At 39.9% G+C, this 23,290-nt stretch overlaps 1 protein-coding gene across 1 annotated transcript in view; it reads right to left on the bottom strand.

Moving 5' to 3' along the window:
• The window catches only part of MTUS2 (microtubule associated scaffold protein 2), a 503,981-nt gene that overhangs the window by 424,105 nt on the left and 56,586 nt on the right, over nt 1–23,290 (bottom strand). The window contains exon 3 of the mRNA XM_004384151.3: nt 6,250–6,444. Coding sequence (XP_004384208.3) covers nt 6,250–6,444 — 195 coding nt within the window. The remainder of the gene's footprint in view (nt 1–6,249; nt 6,445–23,290) is intronic.

Raw genomic sequence — 23,290 nt, 5'->3', positions numbered from 1 at the left:
CAGCTTCTGTAGCCCCAGTGTTCCTCGGTTTCTTGGTAATCTCTACTTGGCATCTATCTTTCCCCCGTTTGTGCTTGCTTGTCTCTAATCTGCTCTGTTTATATCTCGAAAGTGGTTAGGTTTAAGACACAAGCTAGAGAGCGGCCATCTAAGACGCATCAGTTGGTCCCAACCACCTGGAGTAAAGGAGAATGAAGAACACAAAAGACACAAGAAAAGTATAAGCCCAAGAGACAAAAGGGGCCACATAAACCAGAGACTTCATCAGCTTGAGACCAGGAGAACTAGATGGTGCCTGGCTACCACCAATGACCGCCTTGACAGGGAACACAACAGAGAGTCACTGACAGAGCAGGAGAAAGGTGGGATGCAGAACTCAAATTCTAGTAAAAAGAGCAGACTTAGTAGTCTGACTGAGACTGGAGGAACCCCAGAAAGCATGGCACCTGGACTCTGTGTCAGACAAGAATTAAAACCATTTCTGAGGCCAACTCTTCGGTCAAAGATTAGACTGGACTATGGGACATAAAATGATACTCATGAAGAATGAGCTTCTTAGCTCAAGTAGATACATGAGACTAAATGGGCAGCTTCTGTCCAGAGGTGAGATGAGAAGGCAGAGAGAATCAGGAGCTGGTTGAACGGACACGGGAAATCAGAGGCGGAAAGGAGGAGTGTGCTGTCACATTATAGGGAGAGCAATTAGGGCCACATAACAATGTATGTATAAGTTTTTGTATGGGAAACTAATTCGAATTGTAAACATTCACTTAAAGTACAATAATAAAAAAAGGAAAAAAAAGACACACTCTACACCGATATGGTCTCATTAACATAACAAAGGAAACCCTATTCCCAAATGAGATTACATCCACAGGTATAAGGGTTAGGATTCCAGCACATATTTCGATCCGTAAGAGAAGGCAAGAGTAAACACAGATTCTGAAATCTGTAGCCTGGGTAACCAGAACATCATAGATATCATTATAAGATAGAGCAACTTCCAGAGGAGGCGTTGGTTTATAAAGGATAACAAAGGATCCACTTTTGGAAAACTTAGGTCACCTGCTTGTAGACATGTGGCAGGTAATTTGAAATGCAAGGGTAGTTCTAGAGAAGGCGCCCTGGTGGTGAAAGTGTTAAGCGCTTGACTGCTAACCAACAGGTCAATGGTTTGAACCTACCAGTGGCTCCAGGGGAGAAAAGACCTGATGATCTGCTCCCATAAAGATTACAGCCTAGCAAACCCTACAGGGCAGATTTACTCTGTCATATCGGTTCACTATGAGTCAGAATCAACTGGACAGCACCCAACAATAACAACCAGTTACAGAGAGAGGCTGGGGCTGGAGATACGGCTGCCCTATGGTGCCCAAAGTGCTAACAGCAGAAACTGTGGATGAGACGACCAAAGAGAAGAGGCAGTTGAAATGGACGCATTCTGTGAACAAGGCCTTGAGGAACTTGAACACTTAGGCCTCGGTACAGTGAAGGCAGGCAAAGCCATGATGAACTCGCAGGTGGGACCAGAAACGGCAGCTCCTTAGTTCACAAGTTTTTTTTTTTGATATACCAACAGCTCCCCTGAAAAGATCTCCTAGAGTCCATGTCCAAATCTCAAAGTCCTGCCCATGTGTACAGACCCCTCTGAGAAACTCCCCGATCGCTCTCATCAGAATCTAACCCTTACCTCTAACATGGGCACTTCTATACAATTTGTACCGTGTTCAAGGCTCTGAACACATATATCCTCCATCACTATTAGTTATACAAATGTCTTACTTTTCCCTACCTCCTCAATTGTATTCCTACTTCCCCCATCATGTACCATTTCCCTGTACCAGGAAAAGGAACAAGAGAAAAACCTAATTTATCTTTTTTACTTCTGTTTTGAAAATCTCTGCCTCGTGATTTCTGGTCGCAGTTCAGCCCACAGAGAAAATGACAGAGGTTGAGAAGAGAGGATGAGAAGGAGAAATGGAAAGGATATTTACAAGTGCCATCTTCTTCAGGCTATTTTCTGATAGGTATTTTCTGTTTCATGAGCACCCAATAATAGGGTTTCCAAGGAGTGGCTGGGGATTCGAACCACCAACCTTTTGGTTAGCAGCAGAGTGCTTAACCACTACAGCACCAGGGCTCTGTTATTCAGAATATACAATGAGATATGATTCTCCACAAAAATTGTCCCATCCTTGGATGATAAGGATCTATTTTCATTCATGATTAACTTACAAAACCCTAAGTCTTTCTTTTCCCCCCCCGATACAGACTCCCAAAGGTTTTAAATGACACCTACCTATCCACTGGGAAAATCAAGTCCATACCTCATCGCTGACTAACCTGACAACCAGGTACACTTAGGCTACAGTACATTAGCAACACTAAATGCTATAGTCATTTTTTTTCCTTTACTTTCCATCACCATAATTGGGGATTATCTTTCCTTCTGTTAAAACTGGAAAAGAATTACGAACTACACATTGAGTCAGACCTGAACACTAGGTGCTCAAACACTATCATTTGAAATTTAGAAAATTTACTTTTTTCCCCATCAATTTAAATCTAAAAAGGCGTGGATCACTAACTAGATAATTTGAAATACTATTTGGGGTTAAATGGGCCGACTTCATCTTCTTCACATGATGAATGTGTAAAGGAGCAGAGGCAGCTATGACCACAGCTCGAGGGCCGCTGCATGGAAAGAATGAAGAAGATAGGTTTGTCAGTGTGTGGTGGCCTGCGTGATGCTGGGAGCTATGCCACCAGTATTTCAAATACCAGTAGGGTCGCCCATGGTGGACAGGTTTCAGTGGATCTTCTGGATTGTCAGACTAGGAACAAAGGCCAGGCAATCTACTTCAAAAATTAGCCAAGGAAAATCTTTTGGATCACAACAGAACATTGCCTAACTCTCTTGCTTTGAACATGTCATCAGGAGGGATCAACCTCTGGAGGAAGACATCATGTTTGGTTAAGTAGAGGGCCAGCGAGGACGAGAAAGACCCTCAGTGAGATGGATTGGCACTGTAGCTGCAATGATGGACTTGAACGTGCCAGAGATCTTGAGGGTGATGTAGACCAGGCAGTGTTTTGTTCTGCTGTACACAGGGTCGCCTCAATAGCATGTACATGAGGTCGACTCAACAGCAGCTCTCTATCTACTTACTCCAGCGGGACCGTGACTCTTAGGAAGAAGTTACAAGGAGGCAGCTGAATTCCTGAGCAGCACTTCCTCACGATGACAGCTGCCCAGCCACAGAGCTGCTTCTCCATGAAATGAAATGCTGCCTGTCACTTAAAGTGTCCCTGCGGGCCTGTTTGACACTGGGGAAGGCAGCAGAGGTGGGCCTGGCCTGAGGGTCTCTCAAGACAGCCCTGACGCTGAGACTTGCTTCACTGATAGAAAGGAAAGACATTTAAACCACAGGTATGTCTTCACCATATATGGCAACTTAAGAACTAAATCCAGAGGAATTTCACTGGCCCAGGACTTGCAGCAAGTACTTCTGATCTAGTTTGCTCATCTGCAATATGGCGGGGGTGTGGGGGGAGGTGAATGGGATGGTAAAACACGTCAAGTTCTGAAGACCCACGAACATACTCCATTTGCAAAAACCTATAGGTACAAGACACAGCAGGGCACCTGACTTAGAAGCCAAGACAAACCTCTGCCCAGTGGGGCTCATCTAATGGCACGGGGGCCAGAGCCAGTGTGGAGGACAAATGCCACACGGAACAGCTGGGACCCGAGTGGCCCTGCCACCTCACATCCAAGTCTGCACGGAGCGACCAGTCCACACTCACCACCACTTGCTCCTCGGACCCAGGAAAACAGCCTAGGAAGAGACGCAGCTAAACCAGGCTAGCCCAATAAACACAAACAGGTTCACACCGAATCACTTTAAAGTGCCCCAAATGCTTCAAACCTTGAACCAAAACCCCTGAGGTCGCCTTGTAGCTGAATAGCAGATTGGTTAAAAAAATAATGAATATCACCCATAAATACTGTGCTCCTTTAAAAAAAAATCACCTATGTGAGACCAAACGGTTTATTCACAAGGTACACATTTTACATATACAGTAACACCCAGGAAAGCTGGAATCTGTGTAAGGCAGAAACCTGTTGAGAAAGAAACTCAAATATTTTCCACTAAAATGAGCGACAGAAAAGCGTAAGACTGCACCGTCGAAGGTGGAAAACTCACGAGATCCAAAAAAATAAGGCAGTTCCGTCGAGTTGTGGCTCTCACAGGTTTCACTGTAGTAGGTGGCAGGTAATTACACAACAATCCTAAAATACTGTGTTTTTAAAAATATAAAAGAAAACACCACTTTTTAAAAGGAAGTGTTTAAACTAGAAGTTCCTTTCTCTGGCACATAACAGCTCTGGTGTCCCCTGGGTGCCTAGGGGTCCCTCCCTATAAGCATCCTCTGGAGCAGAGGTGGGCAGAAATGCCCTAAGCACACCTGGAATTATTCCTTCCACACCTGTCAGCTCTGCTTTAGCAAACGCTGCTGGAATGGGGACGGGGCTCAACTCACCTTGACATTAATTAATTCTTAAGAACTCAAAACCTTAACTCCTTCCCTGAAAGAATATATACCATTGGACATTTTTCTTTCATGTTCTCTCTAAAAGAGAAACATATCATTGGGGATTTTACTACTAGAATGATGGCGTATAGGCACTCCTGTATTTCAAAATCTTCAGACTTCTTATATGCACATAAACCAAACCAAACCCATTGCCTGTCGAGTCAATTCTGACTCGTAGCGACCCTATAGAACAAAGTAGAACTGCCCCATACGGTTTCCAAGAGCAGCTGGTGGATTTGAACTGCCAACCTTTTGTTCAGCAGCCATAGCTCTTAATCACCGTGCCACCAGGACTCCTGTACGCACATAAATATCTAGAAGTATGAACTATACTTCTGCAAATAATTCTTTATTATATTCATGTTTCAGATTTTGACGTATCTACTATGCAACGATATAATCTGTAATTACAGTACAGTGGTACTCCTAAAATGAATCCTTGAGTGAAAATAGCTTCCATAGCACCTTCAGGAGACCCAAAGAGCAAGTAAGCTCTTAGAGCCCACTTACAAACACATGATAAAGGAAGACGTACTGCATTGCTTTTATGAATAACAAGGTAGATTAGAATTTGGAACTGTAAAGGTTTACATCTCTGTAAACCCAAGAGATAGGAGCCCTGGTGGTGCAGTGGTTAAGTGGTCAGCTGCTAACCGAAAGGTTGGCAGTTCGAACCCACCAGCCGCTCTGTGGGAGAAAGATGTGGCAGTCTGCTTCTTTAAAGATTACAGCCTTGGAAATCCTATGGGGCAATTCTACTCTGTCCTACAGGGTCACTGTGAGTTGGAATCGACTCAATGGCGATGGAGAAAGGAAATTTAAAAATAAATAAAACACAGTCTCTCTTTCTCTTTACTCCAACTTGATTCTACTTCTATAATCCCTTCAACACAGCTCTGCACCACCCTGGCCCCATGACATGTTCTTGCTAACATCATCTGAGAATCCACGGCTTCAGCTCTAATAACAATGACTTTGAAGTCGACACAGCTGGGATGGGATCTGGTCATCGAAGGCTCAGAAGAGTGGGGCAGGGGCTGCTGTGACTTGCCTTAAAGGCTCTTAATCCATATCTTAGAATACAGCCCCCAGCCCACCAGTCCCAGCAAACAAGCGTGGAGTGACATCCTCTCAGCTAATGTGGGCTTTCTGGGCACAGACTAGAAGCTCAGCTGTGCTTGTTTGTTTTTTACATCGTTTAGTTAGCTTTTAGAAATCCAGTCAAGCGCTTCACTAATTTGAAGGCATTACAGGTAACTCATTACAGGTAATTCCATGTGATGAAAATGGATTCTATCAGCTAATAATTCACATCTAGTATGGTCCCTGGTAGCTCCATGTAGTAATGCCTTTTTTAGATCATTCTTTGACTTCTTACCTAGAACCCAAGAAGCATAAGGGCTCCTGGAATCAGTACCTGGATAAGTAATGTTTTAGATGCTAAGAGTCACTTTAAAAATATTCCTCTGGCACATGAACTCCCCACAATAAGAAAAAGTGCCAAATCGGAATTTTTCTTCAACAGATGTTTTTTCAAACTTCCAACGAGGGTAGATTAAGGTAGTCTGTCCAAATTCTCAGCTTACCATGCAAAGAAAATGAAGCACAATTAAACCGTCTTGTGGATTTATCCTCACCCCACCCACTTACGGTTGGTCCTGCCGGGCTCGGTCTGGGTGCTGTCCGCAGACTGGGTGCTGGAGACTGAGGACACGCTGGTGCTGCGGACGAAGCCAAAGGCGGCCAGCTTGGCAGCCGGGAGCCGCGAGTAGCCAGGAGGGCGAAGTCCCGATTTGGGGAGACTAGATTTTGCAGCACTGGAACTGGAGATTTTCTTTAAATCTGCTAAAATGAATCCAAACAAACCAAAAAAGAATTACTCTCAGTTGATGGGCAGCAGAGACAATGCCACATATTGTGAATACTAACTCAATTCTTTCATGTTACTGTTGTTATTAGGGGCCCCCAGTAGACTCTGACTCATGGTGACCCCCTGTGTTACAAAGTAGACCTGCCCCATAGAGTTTTCAAGGGTGTGACCTTTTGGAAGCAGATCACCAGGCCTTTCTTCCGAGGCACATCTGGATGGACTGGAACCTCCAACCTTTCAGTTAGCAGTCAAGCGCTTAACCATTTGCACCACTAACTTTCTTTAATTCTACTATAAACAGATCAAAATTAATCTTGCGGGGCTTGATTCAACACATTCACAAAAACAAATCTTTATCAGAAAGGCCCCTCATCGTGGGCCAGGTCTTTCAGAGAATTCAGAGAAGAGGCAGTTCCTGCACTTGAGAAGTGCACAGGCGAGCCTGATGAGACAAAGACATACCAATAAGCCTATCAGAAGGCCATACAGAAAGGTACAAAGCGCTTAAGAAGCTGAATGGAAAGAGAACACTCATTGCAAGTTACCTTGGACTTCTGAAATTGAGATACACCTTAAAATCTGACATACAATGGGCAAAAGACCCTTGGGGAAAATAGTCATTAATGATTATAACCAGTATGCAGGAAGTCTTGGAACCCCTGGGTGATGCGAACAGTTTAATGCGCTTGGCCGCTAACCAAAAGGTTGGAGGTTGGAGTACAGCTAGAGGAACCTGGGAAGAAATGCCTGGCAATCTACTTCCGAAAAATCAACCACTGAAAACCCTATGGAGCACAGCTCTATTCTGACACACGTGGGGCTGCCATGAGTCGGAGCTGACTCAATGGCAACTGGCAATAAGTCCTACAGAAGCAAGTACAAAATCATCTTAATAACTTTTTGTTGGTTCCAGGGATGAGGTGGAAAGTGCACAGACTCTTGGGCACTTGATTTAACACTTGGAACCACAGTTACTTCTGTGTAAAGAAAGGAGAGGAGAAAACTGCCCTCACAGATTTGGTGCAAATCGTGTTGTGTGTGACTCATAACTTGATACGTACCTAGTGCACAAATAAACGTTTCTCTTACGGATTGAATTGTATCCTAAAATAATGTGTTGAAATCCTAACCCCTGTACCTGTAAATGTGACCCTGTTTAGAAGCACGGATTCTTTTGTTTCGTTAAAGAGGTTGTATCAGAGTAGGATGGGTCCTGAACCTAATCCCTTCAAAGTTACAAAAAGAATAAAAGAGAAAGAGAGACACACACCCGAGGAAGATGCCACATAAAGACAGACACATGTGACAGATACATCCACAAGCCCCAGAACCCCAAAGATTGCTGGCAGCTACTGGAAGCTAAAATAGACAAAGAAAGACTTCCCCCTAAAGCCATGCCCAAGATTTGAACTTCTAGCCTCCTAAATGGAGAGAAATAATTTTCTGTTCTTTAAAAGCTACTTAATTATGGAATTTTTTATTTATCATGGCGGCATTAGGTTATAAGATCATTAGGTACTCTTTTTCCCATTATCTGTTTTCATGTTAGCCCAAACTTCAAAATTAGTTTACATATATGGGCAAAGCCAGCTTGTTTCGAAGCAATATAACATCACATCATAAATTCATCATCTCAGCACCACCATGCCCCAAGCCCGAGCTGGGCTCCATTAATAACCACTGTGATGATCATTACAACAGTATGAAACATCTCTCCCCACAAAATACAACCTGAATTTTGTCAACACACAAAAGCTCTTTGATACGAAATTGAAAACCAAAGATGAATGAGCTTCCAAATATTCCGTATAGTTGTCCTGCGGGTGTTGTTGTTAGGTGCCATCAAGTCAATTCTGACTCAAAGCGACACTACAGGCCACAGTAGAGCTGCCCCGTAGGGTTTTCTAAGCTGTAATCTTCACGGGAGGAGATCATCAGAGTTTTCTCCTGTGGAGCTGCTGGATAGGTTTGAACTGCCAACCTTTCAGTCAGCAGCTGAGTGCTTAACCGTTGTGCCACCAGGGCTCCTACAACCGTCCTAGGCAAGCCATTTAACAACTTTTTCCTGCAATCATATTTACTGTGGGTGCCTATATACATATCACTCAGCAGTGTTCTTATTTTGTAATTAGTCAATTCTTTATTATCTAGTGGAAGATTACCTAGGTTACAGATCTTTTTTAAATGGCCCACTTGTAAAAAATTCAATGTCTATAAAGCAATGAAAAATCTAAATATTAGAAACAATCTATTGTGTGGAAATATACATAGAGCCAAAAGGTGCCATGCTGGGTCTACAGTGACCCCCAGGAAAGCGTCTCTTCCTCTACCTGCAGCAGCTCCTAAGAGTGAGGCCATGGCCAGCTGCACGTGCAGGTGAAGGGGGGATGTGAACAGCTGTGGACTCCTGGCTCCTGGGTGAGAACTAGGAAGGGGGATGGGGAATCAGTGAGGGCAGAAGGAACAGGGAATAGGAAGCTGGGGCTGCAAATATGCCCAGCTCAGGTCCTGTCCTAATACTTGGATAAAATAAACGCTCAGCTACAAAAAGGAATAAATAAATAAAGTACCGTTTAACAAATAGTCATGGCCCTTTCTACATCAAGCAATGAATGTCATGCTGATGGCTTCAAATCTCACAAGTGTCGTGTGTGTCTGTCTTTATATGGCGTCCTCCCCCCTGTGTGTCTTTTTCTCTATTCTCCTCTTTTTATAACTCAGAAGGGATTAGGTTTATGCCTTCAAATGGCTGTTCCCATATCATTCTGTGTACTTCTAGATGATGTCCACAGAATAGTGAAAGTGTGCCTATATGTCATATATCACTTCCATAATAAGTTTACACCAGCTATATTATGGGTGATGTCCTTAGAACAGTAAAACAGTTGCCAGAAATCAGATGTAATTTTAAATAAGTATACACTAAATCTATCACATTTTGCTACTATTTTCAGTTATCTGTTTCCTCCCTCCTAGCCTAGTTAGTCAATAACTGAATTGAAATTACACACAATCAAGTGAAGACAACATGAATAAAATAATCTTTCAGGAAAATAAATCTATAATTAGGGAAGAAGAAAAAACCAGAATTCCTTGCACCTTGGCTTGCAGTAAGCATTCATGTCATATGTATTAAAGAATGAAAATTAAGTTTACTAAATAGTTACCTAAGGAACTCCAGCCACTGAACGTGTTCAAACAGAAATTGTATTCTATCTGTATCTATATTCAATTACTGTTCATTTCGTCAGTAGAAAGTCTGCAGTAGGTAGAGAGAGGAGGAGGAATCATCAACACAGGATCTGCCAACATGGAAAGTAGGTCACAAAAGTATTTTCTAGGTTGCTCTTTCCCCTGGTCCAGCTATTTCTTTTAATAAAGGCACATATTGTGTGTGCATGTGTAGGCTGTTATGTGTGGGAATGTACCTTGCCCAAATTCCACATGAATGTAATTATCACAAAATTAATGTAACCTATTGTATGTATCAAGTTACTGTAGAATAGTCTCTCCTTCCACCAGATTAATCTTCTCACAAGTTGTGTACACTCCTTCAGGGTTTGGATGAGCAGGTTTTATGCTTTTTGTACCACTATTGCCTAGCACGTGGCTTCCACAGTTATTATTCAATAAATGTTTAGTTGAAGTCTGCATTAGCCAAGCTTGCACTAAACTCATTTAGTCCACAGTATCAATCAAATACCTCCAAGACTCTATCTGCCTGAGAACTTACCTGGAGTGGAGGTCAAGGGTTTGCTTTTTAAAAAAGCATCTCAGTGATTCTGATGCCAAGTGGTCTCAGAACCGTACTTTGAAAAACTTCAACAGAAGATCCCAACTCACGTGTGAAATAACTGCACTCAGCTGCTCTGACTGAACGTGACTTAATTTAATATGTGTTTCTCATAAAAGGGATTTACTTAAAAAAATATGTAGTCATTACTATTTTTCAAACAAGCCCAGCATGTCAAGGGAATATATTTTTCCAAGCATTTAATGTCCTTGGGCTATTCAAGAATATATAGCTTTTGACAGAAATAATCATATACCAAGTCACAGTAAACCCTCAATAAACAAATGTTAGCAATTACTATTATTAAAAAAACTGAGAAGCAAGAGAGATAATTTCAAGAATATTGTCATGAGGAACTCCAGAGACACCCTCTCCATTAAAAAAAAGCATAACTGATGAAAATCATTTTTTAAAAAATAGTCTCTGAAAATTGGTCTAAGGGCATACAGGAAAAGAAGAAACATTTCTATAAGAAAATCTAGCAAATTTCAGTAAGAACAGTGAGAGTATGTGGCACCTAAACCACAACCCACCCTCTCCCCCTGCCCCAGCTCAGCATGACAGAAGCTCTACTCTGGTCAGGTGTAGCCTGGAAGACATGCTTCCTTTCCCTGCAGTTCCCAGACAAGGGTTATGACATCCTCCCACGAGGGGCAGACCACCGTCGTCTATCATCCCTGCTTTCAGCTCCATGTTGCAGAGGTTAAATTCCAGTTGAGTGAGGCCAAGAGGTTGGGGGAATCCCTTCCTTCATTTAGCCCCAAGTCATACAGGCACTACCTCAGGCACAGAAGGCCAAGAATACTCAGGCCTCCATCACCCTTTCCCCAGCTTGCTTGTAAGAAAGAGGTTCCATACGAGAAGAGGTAAAGGGAAAAGATCAAAGGCTACCACCCTCATCTCTCACCTCACTTTTAAACCAAGTGTGCCACTTGGAGAGAAGCAGGCCACTGTCCCCATTCCCAGAAACAGAATAGTGACTAAGAGATTTTGCCCAAAGGTTGAGTCAGGCTGTAAGAGCAGAGATCTCCAAAGATCTCCATAAAGGAACTGATTTTATTTGATACAGAGTGTGGGGAAAATTCAAGCCTAAGGGCACCATTGAAAACAAGGGAGATTTTGATGTTAAGCGAGTAGAAGAAGGTTGGTAGCCACCTGAGAGCAAGAAGCTACTCTGGAAGTCAGTTAGTTTACTAGAAAGAACCAGGGAAAGAAACAGCTAAGAAGAGTCCTCAGGGGTCAGAACTAACTTCAAAGAGTGGCCTCAAAAACTAACCCTACAAAGGGTTCTGATTTTAATTGGATCAGATAGTGGAACAATTTATGCCTCAGGGCATTGTTGAAAACAGTAAAACAACCAGCCAGTAATTAAACCAGAAAAATCCTTGCCTGTTGAGTCGATTCCAACTCATAGCAATCCTACAGGACAGAGTAAAACTGCTCTATAGGGTTTCCAAGGAGCAGCTGGTAGATTTGAACTGCCAACCTTTCGGTTAGCAGCCAAGCTCTTCACCACTGTGCTACTAGGGCTCCAAATTAGCCAGTAGTTAGTGGAGCCTAAAAGCTAGGTGTAATACCAACAGAGGAAGACAACTTAACAGACTGATTGGGGGCAGATATGGTCTAAGAGAGCCCTACTAAAACACTATCAGGATGACTCTGCACATGCCCAAGCTGTACTCTGTGAGGAGTGACATCAAAGGCTTCACATTACACAGAAAGTACACTTCACAAAAATAGTCCAACCATGTCACTAAATAAATAAACAAGCAAAAAACAACAAAAACCCTGGAGAGGGAGGAAGAGAATCAGTATTCATGGTTGTTAAAATAAATTATTTAAAATGTCAGTTTACAGCAAAAACTATGAGACATACAAAGAAACAGGAAAATGTGACCAATATGCAAGAAAAAAAGAAGCCCACAGAAACTGCTTATGAGAGGGCCCATATGTTAGACTTAGCAGAGAAACATTTAAAAACAGCTATTTAACATATATTCAAAGAACTAAGAAAACTATACTTAAAGAAGTAAAAGTAAGTATGATGGCAATGTCTTATCAAGTGGAAAATAGCAATAAAAAGATAGAAATTATGAAAAGAACCAAATCAAAATTCTAGAGGTGAAAACTAAAAGAACTAAAATGAAAAATTAACTAGAGGGGCTCAATGGTAGATATAAGCTGGCAGAAGAAAGAACCTATTAACTTGAAGACCAATAAATACAACGCATCAAAAAAACACAGAGAAAAAAGAATGAAGAAAAATGAACAGAGTCTCAGATAAATGTGAACAGTAAGTGCACCAACATACCAAAAACAGGAGTGCCAGGAGAGAAGAGAAAGGGGTAGAAAAAATATTTGAAGAGATAATGGCTGGAATTTTCTAAAATTTATTTCCTTTTTAAAATTAACCTACACATCCAAGAAGCTCAAGGAAGTCCAAGTAGGAGAAATGCAAAGACAGCCACAGCCAGACACATCGTAAGAAAAATTTTGAAAGACAAAAAGAAAATCTTCAAAGTTGCAAAAGAAAAACGACCCCTTATGTATAAGACAATTCCAATAGATTCAAAGCTGACTTCTCATCAGAAACAATAGAGGACAGAAGGCAGTGGATGACATATTCGAAGTGCTGAAAGAAAAAAAAAAAACTGTCAATCAAGAACCTTAAAGCCAGGAAAACTATCTTTCAAAAATGTCTAAAGATATTCCAGGATAAACAAAAACTGAGGGAATTCATTGGTAGCATAGCCACCTTATGGTGGGGCAGGGGGGAGGACATTCAAGGAAATTCTTTAGGCTGAAAGTAAATAATCCCAGATGGTAATCTGAATCCACACATAAAAACAAAGACTACCAGTAAAGGCAATTGTGTAAATATAAAAGACAGCATAAATGAATATGTCTTCTCTATTCTTCTCTTTACTGATTTAACATACAATTACATAAAACAATATGCATATAATTGTATTGTTGGGCGTATAAAATATAGAAATGTAATATATTTACAACAGCACAAAGGAGGTAAATGGAAACAAAGCTGTATTGGAATACAGAAATGACATTAAGAGGGTAACTCGAACAAATGAAAAGAAAAGTAAATAAGAAAGTTAATATAACCGTAAAAAAATATACTTGTTCTCTTTTCTTCTGCCTGCTCCTTTAAAAAGCATAAAATTATAAAAAGTAATAATTACAATACTGTATCACTTGGTTTGTGACATCTATAGATGAAATATGCATAAGAGTAATAGCACAAAAAAAGAGAAAACAGAGCTATACAGAAGTAATGTTTCTATATCTCACTTAAAATAAGTTACTATAAACCTGAAGAAGATTCTGATAAGTTTAAGATGTACATAATAAACCCTGAAATGGTTAAGCACTCAATTACTAGCTGCAAAGCTGGTGGTTCAAACCCACCCAGAGGCACCTCAGGGGACAGGCCTGATGAACTGCTTCCAAAAGGTCACAGCCTTGAAAACCTTATAGAGCACAGTTCTACTCTAACACACACGAGGTCACCATGAATTGAAATCAACTAGGTGGCTACTAACAACAACAATGAGCAATTGATAAGAAAATAACTCAACAAATATGAAGAATCATTACATGAATGAAAACATTATAATAAAAAATTCACTTAATGCAAAAGAAGGCAGTAAACAAGGAACAGAGAAACAAAAAAGACATGAGACATACAAAATAAAGTAAAACAGCACACATAAATCCAACTATATTGGTAATAACACTATATTTGAAAGGATTATACAAACAAATCACAAAGCAGAAATTGTTAGACTAGATAAAAGACAAGATCCACCTATATGTTGTCTACAGAAGACACAATTTAGATTAAAATACAGAAGTAGATTGAAAGTAAAAGAATGGAAAAAGATCAGCAAAGAGCAAATTTAAGAAAGCTGGACTGGCCATACTAATACCTGACAAAATACATTTTTTAAATGTTAGTAGAGATAAAGAGGGACACTTTAGAATGATATAAGGGTCAATCTATCAGAAAGATGTAACAATTATAAATATATATGCACCTAACAATAGAGACTCAAAATACATATAGCAAAAACTGACAGAAGGGAAAAATAAGCAATTTGAAAATAATAGCTTTTGTTTTTGAAAAATCTCACTTTCAATAATAGACAGATCTATCCACAAGGAAATAGAAGACTTAAGCAACACTATAAAGCAACTAAGGAGCCCTGGTGGTGAAGTGGATAAGTGCTCGGTTGCTAATCGAAAGGTCGGTGGTTTGAACCCACCAGCTGCTCCAAGGGAGAAAGATGTGGCAGTCTGCTTCCATAAAGATTACAGCTTTCGAAACCCTATGGGGCAGTTCTACCCTGTCCTACAGAGTTGCTATGAGTCAGAATTGACTCAACAGCAACAAGGTTGGTTTTTTTTTTTGTAAAGCAACTAGACCAACTAACAGACATCTATAAAACACTCCACCCAAGAGCAAAATATACATTCTTCTTAAGCGCAGATACAGCATTCTCCAGGTTGCACCATATGTTAGGACATAAAACAAAACTCAGTAAATTTAAAAGGACTGAAATCATACAGAGTATGTTCTCTGGTCACATAAAATAGAATTAGAACTAAATCATGTACAGACGTTTGGGAAATTCACAAACAGTGGAAATTAAGATATGCAGTACTAAGTAACCAACAGATCAGAGATGAAATAACAAGAGAAATCAGAAATATTGTGAGATAAATTTAAAAAAAAAAAAAACTTTTTAAAAAACACAACACACCAAAACATATGAAATACAACTAAGAGTGTTCAGGGGGAAATTTATAGTTGTAAATTCCTAAATTAAAGAAAGAAGATCTCAAATAAATAAATAAATTATCCACCTAAAGATATGGAAGAAAGAGTAAACCCAACCTAAAGCAAGCAGAAACAACGAAATAATAAAGGTTAGAGTGGAAATCAATGAAACAGAGAATAAAAAATAAAAGACAAAATCAATAAAACCAAAAGTTGGTTCTTTGAAAAGATCAACAAAAGACAAATCTTTAGCTCGACTGACCAAGAAAAAAGAGAAATGTCTCAAATTATTAAAATCAGGAATTAAAGAGGGGACATTACTACTGATATTCTAGTAATAAAAAGGATTATAAGGAAATGACCAACTCTAGCCCAATACATTAGACAACCTATGAAATGGACAAATTCCTAGAAAGGAATAAATTACCAAAATTCATTAAAGAGAAAATAGAAAATCTTAATCTATTTATAATGAGTGATTGAATTAGTAATCAAAATCTTCCCACCCAGAATCAGATGTTTTTAGTGGTGAATTCTACCAAATTAATAACAATTCTTCACAAATTCTTCAAAAAAAATAAAAGAGGAAGGAATACTTCCAAACTAACTCTATGAGGCCAGTATCACCTTGATACTAAAACCAGACAAAGCCATGACAAGGGAAAAACAAACATACCGGTATCTCTAGAGATACAAAACCCTCATCCAAAACCTAGCAAACCGAAACCAACAGCATATAATTACACCAAGTGGGACTTATCCAAGAACTGCAATGTTGGTTTAACACATGAAAATCAATCCATGTAATACCCTGTATTACTAGAATAAAGAACAAAATCCACATGATCATCTCAACAAAAACAGAAACAGCACTTGACAAATTCCAACAGCACCTCATGATAAAAATACTCAACAAACTAGGAATACAAGGGGACTTCTTCAACCTGATAAAGTTACCTAGGAAAAATCCAAGCAAACATCATAGTTAATGGTGAATGTCTGAATCCCCCTAAGATCAAGAACAAGACAAGGATGTCTGTTCTCACTACTTCTCTTCTACATTTTATAGAAGATTCTAGTCAAGGCAATTAGGCGAAGAAATAAAAATAAAAGTCATGGAGATTGGAAACAAAGAGGCAAAAATACCTTTATTTGCAGAAGACATGATCTTGTATATAGAAAATCCTAAGAAATCCACTAAAAAACCATTGTTGCTGTTGTTAGGGGCTGCTGAGTTGGCTCCGACTCATAACGACCCCACGCACAACAGAACGAAACACTGCCCGGTCCTGCACCATCTTCAAAGTCGTTGCTATGTTTGAGCCCACTGTTGTAGCCACTGTGTCAATCCATCTCGTTGAGGGTCTTTCTCTTTTTCACTGACCCTCTACTTTACTAAGCACGATGTCCTTCTCCAGGGACTGGTCTCTTCTGATAACTTGTCCAAAGCACATGAGATGAAGTCTCACTATCTTGCTTCCAAGGAGCATTCCAGCTGTACTTCTAAGACAGATGTGTTTGTTCTTCTGGCAGTCCATCTGGCAGTCCACGGTATATTCAATAATCTTCACCAACACCATAATCCAAAGGCATCAATTCTTCTTCAGTCTTCCTTATTAATTGCCATTTTTGACATTCATGTGAGGCGACTGAAAATACAATGGCTTGGGTCAGGTGCACCTTAGTCCTCAAAGTGACATCTTTGCTTTTTAACACTTCAACAAAGTCTTTTGCAGCAGATTTGTCCAATGCAATAAAACCTGTTGCCATCGAGTCAATTCCAACTCATAATGAACTACAGGACAGAGTAGAACTGCCCCATAGGGTCTCCAAGTAGCAGATGGTGGATTCAAACTGCTGACCTTTTGGTTAGCAGCCAATCTCTTAACCACTGAGCCACGAGGGCTCCTGCCCAGTGCAATACCTCATTTAATTTCATGACTGCTGCTTCTGTGGGCATTGATTGTGGATCCAAGTAAAATGAAATCCTTGACAACTTCAATCATTTGTCCATTTATCATGATGTTGCTTATTGGTCCAGTTGAGAGGATTTTTGTTTATTTGTGTTGAGGTATAATCCATACTGAAGGCTGTAGTCTTTGATCTTCATCAGTAAGTGCTTCAAGTCCTCTTTCAGCAAGCAAGGTTGTATCATGTGCATAATGCAGGTGGTTAATGAGTCCTCCTCCAATCCTGATGCTTTGTTGTTTTTCATATAGTCCAGCTTCTCAGATTATTTTCTCAGCATATAGATTGAATATTAGAACTAATAAATGAGTTCAGAAAGGTTACAGAGTAATTTTCAACATACAAAAATCAATTGTAATGGAACAACCAGAGTGGAAATAATGGGAATATTCACACGTTGTCAAGAGTATAAACAATGTCACTGAACAACTTGTGTAGAAATTGTTGAATGGGAACCTAAACTGCCGTGTAAACCTTCACCAAAAACACAAGAAATATTATCTTTTAAAAAATAAATTGTATTTCTATACATTAGCAATGAACAATCCAAAAGTAAAATTAAGAAATCAATGTCATTCACAACAGCATCAAAAAGAATAAAATACTTAGGAACTGAATAAAAGAGTTGGACTCTTTTTTTGTTTTGTTTTAATGTTTGATGGCTGACAGAGTGAACACCTCACTCCTTCCTTGTTTCCTTCTGCTCCACACCTGAGAAGGATGTTAAGAAAGCCTGGGGTCTCCTGGGGTCTCCTTTTTTCTGTGTTGATCAGCAATTCAAACCACAAGAGTCCCTGCCTGTGGGTGAAAACACCCCAGTCCCAACCTCTAACCACCATAAAAACACTGAGCAAATCTCCTTTCCTTGCTCACTCAATCCATTTCACACTTGCTGGAGAGGCCTGCTTTGCTCTCCCCCAAGGACTCCATTTATAAGTACCGTAACAAACTTTTCATACCCTCTGGTGCATGGCACCATCAGTCCCAATATCTGAACTAAATTTTGGTTGGAAGTCGATCCTATATCTGAAGGGTGATCACAACAGAAAAAAGCTCAATAAATGAACTGCAAAACGTATATTGTGAAAACTACAAAATGTTGAAAAAGTTATAGAAGTCGCAGATAAATGGAAAGACATCCCATGTTTATGGCTCATAAGACTTAATATTATTAATACGTCAAAACTACCTAACTTGATTTACATATTCAACATAATCCCTATCAAAATCAGAGCTGGCTTCTTTGCAGAAATTGGCAAACTGATCCTAGAATTCATATGGAAATTCAAGGGACCCAGAATAGCCTAAACAATCTTGAAGAAGAACAAAATTGGAGGACTCACCCTTCCCAGTTTCAAAACTTAGCACAAAGCTACAGTAATCAAGACAGCATGGTACTGGCATAATAATATACATACAGAGCAATGGTATAGAATTGAGAGTCCAGAAATAAATCCTCACATTATGGCCAATTGATTTTTGACAAGGCCACCAAGACTTTGGGGAAAATGGAGAAAGAATCATTTTTTTCAACAAATAGTACAGAGACAATATCCACATGCAAAAGAATGAACTTGGACTCTCCCTCTTTCCACACACAAAAATTAACTGAAAATGGATTATAGTCCTAAATATAAAAGTATAAAACTCTTGTAAGAAAATGTAGGAATAAATCTTTGTGACATTGGATATTTTAAATGTGACACTAAAAGTATGAGTGATAAGAGAAAAAATTAATTAATTAATTGGACTTCATCAAAACTTAAAACTTTTGGGCTTCAAAGTACACTACGAGTATAGTGAAAAGACAACTCATGGAATGGGTGAAAATATTATCAAATTCTACATCTGGTAAGGTAGGTATATAGACTACATAGAAAACTTCAAACTGGACAATAAAAAGACAAATCAATTTAAAAATGAAGAAAAGATATGAAAAGGTTTTTATCCAAAGACATACATATTGCCTAAACCCATGAAAATATGTTCAGTATCATTAGTCATTAGAGAAACAAACATCAAAACCATAGTGAGATACCGCTTTACACGTACCAGGATGGCTACAATAAAAAAGATAGACAATAGTAAGTGTTGACGAAGATGTGGAGAGATGGGACCCTACTACATTGCTAGTAGGGATGCAAAATGGTGCAACCACTGTGGAAAAGTCTGGTTGTTCCTCAAAAGCCTAAATATAGTTATCACATTGTTGTTGTTGTTGTGTGCGAGTGAGTAGATTATGACTCATAGCAACCGTATACGACTGAGCAGAACTGCCTCATATGGTTTTCTAGGCTGTAACCTTTATGGGGAGCCATGCTGGTGCAGTGGTTAAGAGTTAAGGCTGCTAACCAAAAAGTCGGCAGTTCGAATCCACCAGACACTCCTTGGAAACCCTATGGGGCCATTCTACTCTGTCTATAGGGTTGCTATGAGTCAGAATCGACTCAGTGGCAGTGGGTTTCATTTTTGGTTTTGGAAGCTTTACAAGGAGAGATCACCAGGTCTTTTCTCCCTCGGGGGAGCTGGTGGATTCGAACCACTGACCTTTCAGTTAGCAGGTGAGTGCTTAAACATTGTACCACCAGGGCTCCTTTACTGTTATCATATGACCCAGCAATTCCACCCCAAAGAGAACTGAAAACATACGTTCATACCAAAACTTGTACATGAATGTTTATAGCAGCATTATTCACAGCAACCAAAAAGTGGAAACAACTCAAATGTCCAAATGATAAATATACAAACAAAATGTGGTACAGCCATACAATTGAGTAACATTTGGCCATGAAAAGGAGTGAAGTTCTAACACATGCTACAAAATTGATGAACCTGGAAAGCATGCTAAGTGAAGGCAGCCCCCCACAGAAGGTCACATATTATGTGATTCCATTATATGCAATGTTCAGGTAGGCAAATCCATAGAAACAGAACGTAAATTCGTGTTTTCCAGGGACTGTGGTTTGAGGGACATGGAGAGTGCCTGTAATGGGTACAGGATTTTTAGGGTGGGTAATGCAAATGTCTCAAATTGATTTTGGTGATAGCTGCACAATTCTGTGAATACTCTAAAAACCACTGAATTGTATGTTTTAAAAGGGCGAATTGTATGGTATGTGAACTATATCTCAATAAAGCTGTTACATTAAAACAAAAGTTAAAAAAAGAATATATTGTTTTTATCTTTAGTGGGTACACATTCAATACAGAAAATGCCTGTTTTATCCAAAGGGTCTGGAAAGCACTGGAAATTTTTAAAATATAGCAGTTGGTCCGTCATTGTGTGTCCTCTACAGAAAACACTTCCAACAGGCAGGTGAAATAAATGTTTCACGCAGAAGATCAAAGACCCTTCCAAATGAATATAACCATACTGGGAAAATTAATTTAAATAAATTCAAAAGTTAATAAGCATTTTTTAAAATCCTGGGATCAAATGCAAAGCAAAGAAGTTAAAATGGACTCGCTTCTTTTATTTTTCTCAGGGCTTTATATTCTGACAAGATTTTACAGGAAAAAAAAAAGATGAACATCCCTGTTTGAATAACAAAAGAGGTTTTATTGCTATAGAACATTTAAAATATGTGTTCCTATTTCAAAGCAATAGTATTTTTCCTCTTGAAAGATAAATCTTTTGAGGAAAGTAAATCTTTCCACATTTTGATAAAACTTTAAAATTATATTTGTTTTGCCTTTTCTCTGTATATTGATTATCCTTTAAATATGACTCTGTGATGCTAGAAAAATATCTTAATCAACTAGTATCCGATTGTAGTGCTTTTAGGGTTCAATATTTTATTGATAAAGATTCATCCATCATTGTCAATATTCTTGACATACTAGACAGTAAAATAAAGATGCTGAGAAAGTAAATGGCTATTAATCCAACTTGATATGCATTCACAGACGTCTGCCAATGGCCAAGAACTTCACAAGATGCTGTGGGAAACTGAGAAACAAAAAAGAAGCAGTCTCTAAGTGGGGCTGACAACTTACTGGCATAGAGGCAGTATTCATAAATAACCACAGTCTAAGGGGTGGTTCAGAGCCCTGATGGCACAGTGGTTAAGAGCTCGGCTACTAAGCAAAAGGTCAGTAGTTAGAATCCACCAGCTGCTCCTTGGAAACCCTATGAGGCAGTTCTACTCTGTCCTGCAGGGTCGCTGTGAGTCAGAATCGACTCAATGGCAATAGGTGTGGTTTGATTTTTTCGAAGTGGTGGTTCAGTGGTAGAATTCCCACCTCCCAGGTGGGCGACCTAGGTTTGATTTCCAGCCAATGCACTCATGAACAGCCACCACTCATTTGTCAATGAAGACGTGTGTTGCTATGATGCTGAACAGGTTTCAGCAGAGCCTCCAGACTAAGGAGGACTAGGAAAAAAGGTCTGGTGATCCACTTCCGAAAATCAGCCTTTGAAAACTATGGATCACAACGGTCAATCCTGCTGTGCATGGAGCTGCCGTGAGTTGGAGGCCGACTAAATAGCAGCTAACAAGAAGAAGAAGAAGAGAAAAGGGGGAGCAGGGCCAGAACCGAGGTGACACCAAATGCTATGGGAAGAAAATAACTAAATTACGGCAAAATCTTCAAGCAGAACAACTCACGGTTTTTTTTTTTTTTCTGTAAGGCCCATTTTTTTCCGTATAATTTTATCTGTAACGTGTTGTCTTCTGACATACTTGTACGTATGGTATAAGATATTATTTGTACCAAATTAGATTTTTTTTCTGCTATTGTTCTTCCTGTTGTTGTGTGCCATCAAGTCGATTCCGACTCACAGTAACCCCACGTGCCAGAGCAGAACTGTCCCATAGGGTTTCCTTGGCTGTAATCTTTACGAAAGCAGATCACTCGGTCTTTTCTCCCGTGGAGCCGCTAGTGCGTTTCAGCCGCTGGCGGGTTTGAACCACTGACCTTTTGGTTAGCAGCAAAGCACTTAACCACTGCGCCGCCAGGGCTCCTTCTAGTTCTTCCTAGTTGCTTTTATAAACAGTTTCTTCTTTCACAGGTATTTTGCAAACAGGTGATTTGCTGGGTTCACATGGCTGAGAAGCAATTGTTCCTCTCTCACCTTGCTTAGGGATATAAATAAACAGCAGCTGTTTTTACCAAGCTTCCTTCACTCTGGGAAACAATAAACAAAATTCTTTAGTATTAAGGCTGCGACTCTCAGGAGCAAAGAAAGGCATAATTAAAACAAAGCCTGGGGAGTGGCGTGTTTCAGGACTCTACTACAGATCTGGGTTTGATACAACTACTATCATGGGTATAATCTCAGGCCAAACTCAAACTTTCTGAACCTATGTCCTCACTAAAAAAAAAAAAATACCGAAACCCAAAAAACTAAACCTGTTGCCGTTGAGTCAATTTCGACTCATAGCGACCCTATAGGACAGAGAAGAACTGCCCCATAGGGTTTCCAAGGAGCGGCTGGTGGATTCAAACTGCCAACATTTTGGTCAGCAGCCTAAGCTCTTAAATTGCTTCCCCACCAGGGCTCCATCTACCCATTATAATGATGGAAAAGAGACTGCAAGTAAAGTGCTTATTATATTGCCTATCGTTGTTGTGTGCTGTCCAGTCGATTCTGACACATACTGACTCTATACGACAGAACAGAACTGCACGCACCATAGGGTTTTCCAGGCTGGTTAAGAGCTCGGCTGCCAACCAAAAGGTCGGCAGTTTGAATCCACCAGCCGCTCCTTGGAAACCCTATGGTGCAGTTCTGTTCTGTCGTATAGAGTTGCTGTGTGTCAGAAGTGACTCGATAACAATAGGGTTGTGTGTGTGTGTGTGTGTGTGTGTGTGTGTGTATTTTAAATCTTTACAGAGGAGCCCTAGAGGTGAGTCGTTAAGCACTTGGCTGCTAAAAAAGATTGCCAGTTTGAACCTACCAGCCGCAGCAGTCTGCTTCTGTAAAGATTACAGCCTTGGAAAACCTATGGGGCAGTTCTACTCTTTCTTACAGGGTCTCTAAGAGTCAAATTTGACTAGACAACAGGTTTTTAATCTTTATGTAGGCAAATCACCAGGTCTTTCTCCGTGGACCTGCTGGGTGGGTTGGAACTGCCAGATTTTCGGTTAGCAGCCGAACGCTTAACTGTTCTGCCACCAGGGCTCCTTATTATATTGCCTGTCATGTAGTAAATACCCAATAAATCATAGACATTGTTATTTCTGCTAACATTAATGTCACCACTGTTGAAATTGCAAAAAGCACTCCCCTCAAAAGAGAAAGAAAACAGAGTATAGATCAAGG

Source organism: Trichechus manatus, unplaced genomic scaffold (genome assembly GCF_000243295.1).
Source record: "Trichechus manatus latirostris isolate Lorelei unplaced genomic scaffold, TriManLat1.0 scaffold00118, whole genome shotgun sequence".
NCBI classification, from domain to species: domain Eukaryota; kingdom Metazoa; phylum Chordata; class Mammalia; order Sirenia; family Trichechidae; genus Trichechus; species Trichechus manatus.
Note: the sequence above shows the minus strand (reverse complement) of the source record. Positions and strands in the feature narration are given on the sequence as shown.